General features: G+C 48.6%; 1 protein-coding gene across 3 annotated transcripts in view; it reads left to right on the top strand.

The window, feature by feature from the left end:
• Positions 1-835: 835 nt before the first annotated feature.
• Positions 836-11,355, top strand: part of LOC116273538 (low-density lipoprotein receptor-related protein 4-like) — a 30,325-nt gene continuing 19,805 nt past the window's right edge. For 2 of the 3 annotated variants that reach the window (XM_031662680.1, XM_031662679.1), the window contains exons 1-9: positions 836-1,973; positions 2,127-2,208; positions 4,001-4,106; positions 5,548-5,749; positions 8,102-8,291; positions 8,379-8,510; positions 10,081-10,221; positions 10,585-10,671; positions 10,778-10,949. In XM_031662680.1, coding sequence (XP_031518540.1) covers positions 1,797-1,973; positions 2,127-2,208; positions 4,001-4,106; positions 5,548-5,749; positions 8,102-8,291; positions 8,379-8,510; positions 10,081-10,221; positions 10,585-10,671; positions 10,778-10,949 — 1,289 coding nt within the window. In that variant the 5' untranslated portion in view covers positions 836-1,796. The remainder of the gene's footprint in view (positions 1,974-2,126; positions 2,209-4,000; positions 4,107-5,547; positions 5,750-8,101; positions 8,292-8,378; positions 8,511-10,080; positions 10,222-10,584; positions 10,672-10,777; positions 10,950-11,355) is intronic. The other variant, XM_031662678.1, reaches the window with a different exon arrangement.

Raw genomic sequence — 11,355 nt, 5'->3', positions numbered from 1 at the left:
TCTGTCGCCCAGGCTGGAGTGCAGTGGTGTGATTTTGGCTCACTGCAACCTCCGCCTCCTGGGTTCAAGTGATTCTCCTGTCCCAGCTCTGTGAGTAGCTGGGATTACAGGTGTGCACCACCACACCCAGCTAATTTTTGTATTTTTAGTAGAGATGGGGTTTCACCATGTTGGTCAGGCTGGTCTTGAACTCCTGACCTCGTGATCTGCCCACCTCCCAAAGTGTTAGGATTACAGGCATGAGCCACCGCACCCAGCGTTTTTTTTGTTGTTTTTTTTTTGAGACAGGATCTTGCTCTGTCACCCAGGCTGGAGTGCAGTGGTGCAAACAGTGCTCACTGCAGCTTCGACTTCCTGGGCTTAAGCAAGCCTTCTGCCCCAGGCCCCTAAGTAGCTGGGACTACAGGCATACACTATCACACCTGGCGAATTTTGTGGGGTTTTTTTGTTTGTTTTGTTTGTTTTTGAGACAGAGTCTCACTCTGTCACCCAGGCTGGAGTGTGGTGGCATGATCTCGGCTCACTGTAACCTCCACCTCCCGGGTTCAAGCTACTCTTCTGCCTCAGGCTCCCAAGTAGCTGGGATTATAGGCACCTGCCACCATGCCTGGCTAATTTTTGTATTTTTAGTAGAGATGGAGTTTCACTACATTGACCAGGCTGGTCTTGAACTTCTGACCTTGTGATCTGCCCGCCTCAGCCTTCCAAAGTACTGGGATTACAGGCATGAGCCACCGCGCCCAGTTAATTTTGTATTTTTAGTAGAGACGGGGTTCCACTATGTTGCTCTGGTCTCAAACTCCTCAGGCTGGTCTCAAACTCCTGAGCCCAAATGATGCCCCCACCTCAGCCCCTCAAAGTGCTGGGATCACAGGCGTGAGCCACCATGCCCCCGGCCCTTTCCCCTTGAATCTTTTGTGCCCAGCACTTCTCCTGTTGTCTTAGTGAGATGCAAGAAGTAAAGCCCCCTGTCCCCTGCCAGCTTCCCCTTAAGGATTTCCCAGTGCTAGGAAGAAGACATTTGGCAACGTTAGGCAGGAAGTGCCTTTCTGGATGAAAAGTCTACTGAGAAAGTATTCAGACTGGCCAGAGGAAGGGCAGAGGATGGAAGTAAACTTCGTAGAGGAGTGGCCAGAGCTCTTTCTCCGGAGTCAGACCCGAGTCCCAGCTCTGGTGCTTTGTAGCCATGGGATCTTGGGCACGTTTCTTAATCTCTGTTAGCCTCAGGGTTGCTCATCTAGAAAGTGGGAATGAGAATAACACACGATAGAGGCTTGGTGTGAGACCAAAAAAGCCCCAAGCACAGTGCCTGGCAAGGAAAGTGCTCAGCTTAAGCTACTGGCTTAAAGTTGTGAAGAGGAGAGCAAGAGGAAGGGATCCAGGTGATGGAGTGCAGGGACAGGAGCCCTGACACAGTCATGAACATCAGAGAAGTAGGGGTCAGGGGTTGGCAGTGGGCAAGCCAGGGCACCAGAAGAGGTGGAGAAAAGTAAGAAGAGAGAAAAGTTGAGATGAAGCCGACAGATGCTTAAACAGCATGCACTTCTGGGACCTTGGTAGAGTCTGTTTCCATTTGATTTAGAAGTCTGATTCTGCCAGCATGGCAGTGCTCAAAGAGAGCCTGAGGTATAAAGCATAGGGGGCAAAGGGCACCAGATCCCAGGAAGTGTGATTGAACCAGATGTCACGCAGGTGAGCGTCTGTGTCTGTCACTGTTCTTGGATTTAGAGCATTAAAAGAAGACCCCTTTCGGCCTTTGATCAGGTCTTGACAAGTTCCTGCTTTTTGCCCGAAGGATGGACATCCGTCGAATCAGCTTTGACACAGAGGACCTGTCTGATGATGTCATCCCACTGGCTGACGTACGCAGTGCTGTGGCCCTTGACTGGGACTCCCGGGATGACCACGTGTACTGGACAGATGTCAGCACTGATACCATCAGCAGGGCCAAGTGGGATGGAACAGGACAGGAGGTAGGGCCCAGCGTGGGGAGATCGAGGGGTGGAATCTGCCATCTCCAGGGTAAGGGCTTCCCATACCTTTGCCAACCTTCAGAATTGGTGGAGTTTGGGCTCCAGTACTAGAGTGGAAGTACAGTTGGTGATACAGCTTTGCTTCCTGCCCAGGTGGTAGTGGATACCAGTTTGGAGAGCCCAGCTGGCCTGGCCATTGATTGGGTCACCAACAAACTGTACTGGACAGATGCAGGTATGTATAGGGGAGCCGTGGCCTGCCTGGCTCCCTGGGATTCCTCTTGTTTAAAACCCTGGCCTCAGATAGAAGGGGCCCAGTGTCCCTCCTGGGCCACTTCTGTCTTCACCTGAAGTCCTTGGTAGGTCAGAAGCAGAAGGTCTGCTGCAGAGCTGAAGTGAGAAGCTCCCATGTGAGAAGCTCACATTGTGGCAGCTGCTTCTGCTGTGTAGTTGATGCTGGGGAGTGTTTTCAGGCATCTCAGACCATGAAACTATGCCTTGTGGTTTTCTTTCCGTAACTTTCTGGGTAAATCGGGCTTTGTTTTTTTTGAGGTGGAGTCTTGCTCTGTTGCCAGGCTGTAGTGCAGTGGTGCGATCTGGTCTCACTGCAACCTCCCACTCCTGTGTTCAAGCTATTCCCCTGCCTCAGCCTCCCGAGTAGCTGGGACTACAGGCGTGCTCCACCATGCCTGGCTAAGTTTTTGTATTTTAGTAGAGACGTGGTTTCACCATGTTGGCCAGGATGGTCTTGATCTCCTGACCTCATGATCCACCCATCTTAGCCTCCCAAAGTGCTGGGATTACAGGTGTGAGCCACCACGCCCAGCCAAATCAGGCATTTTTAATTAGCCAGTTGGGTTTGGGAGGCAAGGGGACACCCTGAACAAGTGCTACTTAGCGTGTGGTTGCTGGACCACAGAGGCTGACGACAACCTTGCCTCCTCTGCGTGGCAGCATCAGCATCATCTGGGAAGTGTTGGACATGCAGATTCTTGGGCCCCACCCTAGACTTACTGAATTAGCGCTGGGCATGGTGGCTCACACCTGTAATCTTAGCGCTTTGGGGAACCAAGGCAAGATCGCTTGAGCTTAGGAGTTCAAGATCAGCCTGGGCAATATAGCAAGACCCCCCCAGACCTCCCCCAATTTTTTCTTTTAATTAGCTGGGTGTAATGGTACATGCCTGTAGTCCCAGCTACTTGGGAGGCTGAAGTGGGAGGATTGCTTGAACCCGGGAGTTCAAGACTACAGTGAGCCATGATCGCACCACTGCATGCCAGCCTAGGCAAAAGAGCAAGACCCTGTCTTCAAAAAAAAGACAAGACTTACTGAATCAGAATCTTAGGGGGTTAGTGAGCATGAAATGGACTAGCTTTTTTTTTTTTTTTTTTTTTTTTTTTGAGACAGAGTCTCGCTGTGCTGCCTATGCTGGAGTGCAGTGGCACAGTCTCAGCTCTCTGCAACCTCTGCCTCCCCGGGTTCAAACGATTCTTCTGCCTCAGCTTCCCAAGTAGCTGGGATTACAGGCATGCACCACCCACACCCAGCTAATTTTTGTATTTTTAGTAGACATGGGGTTTTACCATGTTGTTCAGGCTGGTCTCAAACTCCTGACCTCGTGATCCACCTGCCTTGGCCTCTCAAAGTGCTGGGATTACAGGCGTGAGCCACCACGCCCGGCCAAATATTTTTATTTAAAAAAAATCTTTGGGTATTAGGTTCAGGAATCTGTGTTTTAACAAGCTCTCCTGATTCTTAACGCACACTAAGGTTTGAGAATCATCGCCTTAAATTATGGTTGCCTATGTTTGGGAAGTCTTGCTCTTTCAAGAAATCCAACTGATCACATCCTTGAATTTCTTCTTACAGTTCAAGTCACTAAATTTCCATTGTGCATCTGTCACAAAATATCTTTTGAGTACCTACTCTGTGCTCTGCCGGCACATACCAGGCTCTTGTGTTGGCCATGGAAGGTAAGAGGGTGAATGAACAAGACTAGAATTAATCTCTGTATCCCTTCTTGGTAGGTACAGACCGGATTGAAGTAGCCAACACAGATGGCAGCATGAGAACAGTACTCATCTGGGAGAACCTTGATCGTCCTCGGGACATTGTGGTGGAACCCATGGGCGGGTGAGTGGCTGCCCCTTGGGAATGACCTCCACCCACCCCTCCCAAGATCTGAGTTCCAGAGAGAAGTCTAAAGATTAGGAAGAGTGGCCAAATCTTATGGATATACAAGGAAGCAAGAGCAGCTATAGAAACCAGAGGCTGGTGACAACTTTGTATTCTCTGTGGACAAGGAAACTTTTCAATTCTTCCTTTCCTTATCTCGTTTTTATTGTTGGTTAGCTTACAAAAGTAACTCATTGCTAAAAAAATTTTAATCTGTAGCAAGTAAAAATTCTCTGTGCTCTCACTCTCCAGCAGTAAGTTAACAATTTAGGGTATTTTTTTTCCTACTAAATGTATGTAAACATTTGTTATTGGTGGTAATGGTTTTGGTTTTACAAAAATAGCACATTTTTGTGACTTTTTTCTGCTTGCCTATATATCTTGTGTATCTTTCCAGTTGAGTGTATAGATCTACCTTGTTTTTGTTGTTGCTGTTTGTTTGTTTTCAGACAGGGTCTTGCTCTGTGGCCCAGGCTGGAGTGCAGTGGTGCAAATCACAGCTCACTGCAGCCTCAACCTCCTGGGCTCAAGCAATCCTCCTGCCTCAGACTCCCGAGTAGCTGGGACTACAAGCACAGACCACAATGCCTAGCTAATTTTTACAGTTTTTTTTTTTTTTGTAGAGATGGGGTCTTGCTTTGTTGTCTAGGCTGGTGTCAAATTTCTGGGCTAAAGCAATCCTGCCTCAGTCTCCCAAAGTGCTGGGATTACAGGTGTGAGCCACTGCACCTGGCCTATGTTGTTCTTACTGGTTATATAGAGTTCTGTTAAATTATTTAACCTACCCCGTGAATAAACACTTTTTTTTTTTTTTTTTTGAGACAGAGTCTCACTCATTGCCCAGGCTGGAGTGCAGTGGCACAATCATGGTTTACTGCAGCCTTGCCCTCCTGGTTTCAAATGAGCCTCCTATCTCAGCCTCTCAAGTAACTGGGACCACAGATGTGCACAACCATATCTGGCCCTTTTTTTTTTTTTTTTTTTTTTGGTTAGAATGGGGATCTTCCTGTTTTTCCCGGCTGGTCTCAAACTTCTGGGCTCAAGCAATACTCTCAACTCAGCCTCCCAAAGTGCTGAGATTATAGGCATGAACCATGGTGCCTGGCCAAGGAAACATTTCTTATTCATTTTCACCCTCCTCTTTCTTTATTCCTATGTATACTTTATTTGCTGAGTTCTGCTTAAGCTGTGGGTTCTGCTTTTATTAAGACCCTGTAGCTTTTGATAATGGTAGAAGACAAGCCATTCAGAGATAGCGCTGAGCCCAGGGCTGGGCTGGACACTGAAACAGGAGGCTGAGGCAGCTACTTCAGGCGGAAACCCTGAAATCCTAGGTACTCTGAGTCCCTGCTGGATATTAACCAGCTTGTAAGACCTCCCTTGCCTTGCCTTTGCCCAGGTACATGTATTGGACTGACTGGGGTGCGAGCCCCAAGATTGAACGAGCTGGCATGGATGCCTCAGGCCGCCAAGTCATTATCTCTTCTAATCTGACCTGGCCTAACGGGCTAGCTATTGATTACGGTTCCCAGCGGCTATACTGGGCTGACGCCGGCATGAAGACAATTGAATTTGCTGGACTGGATGGCAGTAAGAGGAAGGTAAGGGTGGCACTAAAACATCTTCCCCCGGCCTTGACAGCCTCCAGGATGGTACTTTTCGGCTGGCACTGGTACTGATCAGAGCTAAGGGGACCAGCATGGGGCATGTGCTGTTTCTTTGAGGCTGTGGGTGCTGTCCAGAGCTTGGGGGCAAGGGTGAGAAAGGGCTGCTGGTTGATGATGAAAAGACTTGTGTGGATTATGAGCTGGGGGTGTAAATGCACAAACTTTCCTGTGAACCAGCACAACTATTGCTTGTTAATTACCAGTTGCACTGTGGGCCCATGATTGATCTCTTTTTGTTTTTATTTTGGTATAATTTCAAACTTACAGAAAAGTTGCAAGAACAGGTAAAAAGAATACATAAATAAAATTTTGCCACATTTGCTTTATCATTCTGTTTTGGTACACACTATTATTTTTTGGAGCTGTCTGAGATTAGAGTGCACACAGCCTGCCCTTGACTCCAAACTATTCCTGTGCACATTTCCTAAAAGCAAGGATGTTGTCTTACATCACCACAGTACAATGATCAAAATCAGGATATTTAACATTGATCCAATATTACTGTCTTTTTTTTTTTTTTTTTTTGGTTTTTGGTTTTTTAGAGGTAGGGTCATGCTCTGTCACCCAGGCTGGAGTGCAGTGGCGCGATACTGGGTCACTGCGCCCTCGACCTCCTCAGATCCTGAATAGCTGAGACTACAGGCATGAGCCATAACGCCTGGCTAGTTTTTTTTTTTTTTTTTTTTTTTGGTGGAGACTTCCTGTATTACCCAGGCTAGTCTCAAACTCCTGGCCTCAAACGATCCTTCTGCCTTAGCCTCTCAAAGTGCAGAGATTACAGGCGTGAGCCACCATGCCCAGCCCAATATTACTGTCTAATCATAGTCCTTGCTCAATTTCACTACTGATTGCCTCAATGATGTCCTTTATAGCTCCCCTCACCCTACTTTTTTTCTTTGTTAATCTAGGATCCAATAAGGATCACCCATTGTGTTTAGTAATTATGTCTCTTTTAACTTTTATTTATTTATTTATTTTTAGACACTTACTCTGTGGCCCAGGCAGGAGTGCAGTGCCACAAAGATGGCCCACTGTAACCTCGACCTCCTGGGCCCAAGGGATCCTCCCGCATAGCTGGGACCACAGGCATCTACTACTGCACCCGAGCTACTCAGGAGCCTACGGGTTTGAGGCCACTTGGCTGATTTTTTTATTTTTTGTAGAGATGGGGGTCTCACTTTGTTGTCTAGGCTAGTCTTGAACTCCTAGCCTCAAGCAATTCTCCTGCCTTAACCTCCCAAAGTGTGGATTTATAGGCATGAGCCACCACACATAGCTTGCTTTTTTTTTTTTTCTTTTGAGACTGCAGTCTTGGTGTGTTGCCCATGCTGACATGGGCTCAGGGGATCCTCCCATCTGAGGCTCCTGAGTAGCTGGAGCTGTGCACCACTGGGCCCAGCTAATCTAGTCTCTTTACTCTCTGATCTGGAACATTTCCTCAGCTTTTCTGTGGCTTTCTTGACATTTGCATTTTTTGTTTGTTTGTTTTGTTTTGAGACAGAGTCTTGCTCTGTCGCCTAGACTGGAGTGCAATGGCACAATCTCGGCTCACTGCAACCTCTGCCTCCTGGGTTCAAGCAGTACTCCTGCCTCAGCCTCCCAAGTAGCTGGGATTACAGGCGCCCACCACTACGCCCAGCTACTTTTTGTATTTTTAGTAGAGACAGAGTTTCACCATGTTGGCCAGGCTAGTCTCGAACTCCTGACCTCAGGTGATCCGCCCACCTTGGCCTCCCAAAGTGGACATTTGCATCTTTTAAAGAGTAAAGTCCAGTTATTTTTTTTATAATGTCTCTCAACTTGGATTTGTCTAATGTTTCCTTGTGATTGGATTCATAGTGTGCATTTGCAGCAGGAATACTACCCTAAGTGAAGTCACGTCCTTGAGTTCTCAGTGTGTCTCATCAGTAGACACAGGTGTTGGCCTGTTCCATTATTGTGATACTTACTGCCATTGTATGGTTAAGGTAGTGTCCACTGTAAAGTTGCTATTTTTTTCTTTTGTACTTAATAAGTAATTTGTACAGAGATACTTTGAGATGATGTGAGTAATAGATGACTTCCAACATATTCCAATGAAACCATCACATGACCCTTAGAGCCAGGCACGATCAAGTCACAGATTGATAGAGCAAGGCTCAGAGAGATTTTATAAGTAGCTCTTACTAGAGGTCACACAGTAGGTGCTAGTGGGAGAGCCACTTTCTGAGTCCACAGTGAGCTCTTTACCACTGCTCTGTGCTGTCAGACTTTGTTGAAGATGACACAGTGTTGGGGCCCTGGCAGGTACTGATCGGAAGCCAGCTCCCCCACCCATTTGGGCTGACCCTCTATGGAGAGCGCATCTACTGGACTGACTGGCAGACTAAGAGTATACAGAGCGCTGACCGGCTGACAGGGCTAGACCGGGAGACTCTGCAGGAGAACCTGGAGAACCTGATGGACATCCATGTCTTCCACCGCCGCCGGCCCCCAGGTGAGCAGCCCTTGGCTCGCATTGGCTTCTCCTTGGCCCTCCTATGCCCTAACCCTCCCCATTGAACGTCCCCTCCTCTCTACCCAGTGTCTACACCATGTGCTATGGAGAATGGCGGCTGTAGCCACCTGTGTCTTAGGTCCCCAAATCCAAGCGGCTTCAGCTGTACCTGCCCCACAGGCATCAACCTGCTGCCTGATGGCAAGACTTGCTCACCAGGTGAGTGAAAGCATCACAGATCTAGATGCAGCCTCTCTGGGAGGGGGCAATGACTCTCTTCCTTCCTTGCAGATGGGCTCCAATGTGGTCTGAGAAACCATGAGTCCTGCTGCTTCTAGAGGCCCAGGGGAGAGACTCGCGGCTTTTAGAAAAGGGGAGGGGCCTGGGGAGAGGCCCTTGGAAGCAGGTAGAAAGGACTGGAGGCAGGGTCCACCTAGTTCTTATGATGTCTTCATGCATATTAGATAAAGTTGCTCCTTTCTCAAGACACTTTCCTCTCATCTCTTAGTACATTGTCATAATATACTGATTTGGTTGGAATAAGATACTTCTGGCCGGGCACAGTGGCTCACACCTGTAATCCCAGCACCTTGGGAGGCCGAGGCAGACAACTCACTAGAGGTCAGGAGTTCAAGACCAACCTGGCCAACATGGTGAAACCTCGTCTCTACTAAAAACACAAAAATTAACCAGGCACGGTGGCACGTGCCTGTAATCCCAGCTACTTGGGAGGCTGAGGCAGGAGAATCGCTTGAACCCAGGAGGCAGAGGTTGCAGTGAGCAGAGATCACGCCACTACACTCCAGCCTGGGCAACAGAGTGAGACTCTGTCTCAAAAAAATAAATAAAAAATTAAAGACACTTCTAACTGCCTAAAATTGGTATAATGAAAACAGAAATGTATGATATCTACAATGTCATGGTGCCCTCCCCCTTAGATGTGCCACTTTTGTGAGCACACAACCTATGTGACAGCCTTATTGGAGGGTCCCAGAAGCAGTACCTGGCTACCCAGATGTTGGGAGTCAAGGTTTCTCCCTAGGAGATGCTGCAGGGCAGGCTGCACTTGAACTCTAACCTCCCTGGGAATTTGAGTGAGAAAGGAGCTGTGAACTGTGCCTCCCAGGTTGTGAGTAGAGCCCACTGGGGTCCCTTTATTCCCTTTCTTTTTTTCTCTTTCTTAATCTTCATGGTAAAGGGTCCATCAAAGAGAGCCACTTTCATAATGTTAATAAAGAGGCATTATTTATGAATATGTGTGAGACCTAATGGTAAGTGCTTTGTGTACATGATCTTTTAACCCTTACAGCCACCCTGTTATTGTCCCCATTTTATAGATAAGAAAACTGAGGCTTAATAATTTAGGCTGAGAGTGGTGCCTCACGCCTGTAATCCCAGCACTTTGGGAGGCTGAGGTGGCAGATGCTTGAGCCCAGGAGTTTGAGACCAGCCTCGGCAATATGATGAAACCCCATCTCTACAAAAAATACAAAAATTCACTGGGCATGGTGGCATGTGCCTGTAGTCCCAGCTATTCAGGGGGCTGAGGTGGGAGGATCGCTTGAGCTCAGGAGGTCAAGGCTGCAGTAAGCCATGATCATGCCACTGCACTCCAGCCTGGGTGACACAGCAAGACCCTGTCTCAAAAAATAATAATAATTTAAATATCTTGCCTAGAATAACATAGCTAGAAACTAGCAGGGACAGGGCATGAATTTCAGTTTGCCTGATTCCAAATCCACTTAATGGCTGTGCTCAAGTGATCTCTTCCCTCCTTTCCACCTGGCAGGCATGAACAGTTTCCTCATCTTCGCCAGGAGGATAGACATTCGCATGGTCTCCCTGGACATCCCTTATTTTGCTGATGTGGTGGTACCAATCAACATTACCATGAAGAACACCATTGCCATTGGAGTAGACCCCCAGGAAGGTCTGTGTGGCCCTCCCTTCCCACCTGGCCTTCTGTCCCTGCCCTTCAGCAATTACTGTCCTTCCTCTCCCACCACCTTTGTCTCCTGCCAAGAGCCGGGGGTTTCCCATACCCTCTGGCATAGCCCCTGTCCCTGTCTCTCTAGCATTTTCTCTTTGGTTGTGAGAGCATGGTTTGGGGCCCTCTTCTCTCCATCTCTGCCAAGAGCTATCCTGCTATGATATTTCTGCATTTTCCTTGATTTCCTCTGCTAGAGGCTCCAGGGCTCTCTGACATGCTCTGGTGTTTCAGGACACGAATCAGCTGTGTGTGTCCCATTGTAGGGGGTGAGGGTCTTGGTTGAGCCAAGCTTTCCCTCTCCAGGAAAAGTGTACTGGTCTGACAGCACACTGCACAGGATCAGCCGTGCCAATCTGGACGGTTCACAGCACGAGGACATCATCACCACAGGTGGGACTTCCTCCCAGCCCAGGGACCACCTGTCTGGCAACGGGACTGGAGAAATAGCCCATCTGTTTTAAAATAGGAGCCAGTGTGCTCTTTTGACTTCCCATAGGGCTACAGACCACAGATGGGCTCGCGGTGGATGCCATTGGCCGGAAAGTGTACTGGACAGACACGGGAACAAACCGGATTGAAGTGGGCAACCTGGACGGGTCCATGCGGAAAGTGTTGGTGTGGCAGAACCTTGACAGTCCCCGGGCAATCGTATTGTACCATGAGATGGGGTGAGAGCTGGCTGTATCACACTGGGTAGTGTGGGGGGCTAGCTCAGCTGGGGTTATGATGGGGTGAAGGTGGGTAGCAGAGAGCAAGCTTGCATCACAGGAACAAGGTGACCTCCTTGGGGCTCTTCCACTCTCTTGTGACTTCTCGCAGGGTGACAGTACAGTGTAGAAGTTAAAAGCATGGGCCAGGCGCAGTGGCTCAAGCCTGTAATCCCAGCACTTTGGGAGGCCGAGATGGGCGGATCACAAGGTCAGGAGATCAAGACCATCTTGGCTAACACGGTGAAACCCCGTCTCTACTAAAAAATACAAAAATCTAGCCGGGCGAGGTGGCGGGCGCCTGTAGTCCCAGCTACTCGGGAGGCTGAGGCAGGAGAATGGCGTAAACCTGGGAGGCGGAGCTTGC

Source organism: Papio anubis, unplaced genomic scaffold (genome assembly GCF_008728515.1).
Source record: "Papio anubis isolate 15944 unplaced genomic scaffold, Panubis1.0 scaffold838, whole genome shotgun sequence".
NCBI lineage: Eukaryota > Metazoa > Chordata > Mammalia > Primates > Cercopithecidae > Papio > Papio anubis.
Note: the sequence above shows the minus strand (reverse complement) of the source record. Positions and strands in the feature narration are given on the sequence as shown.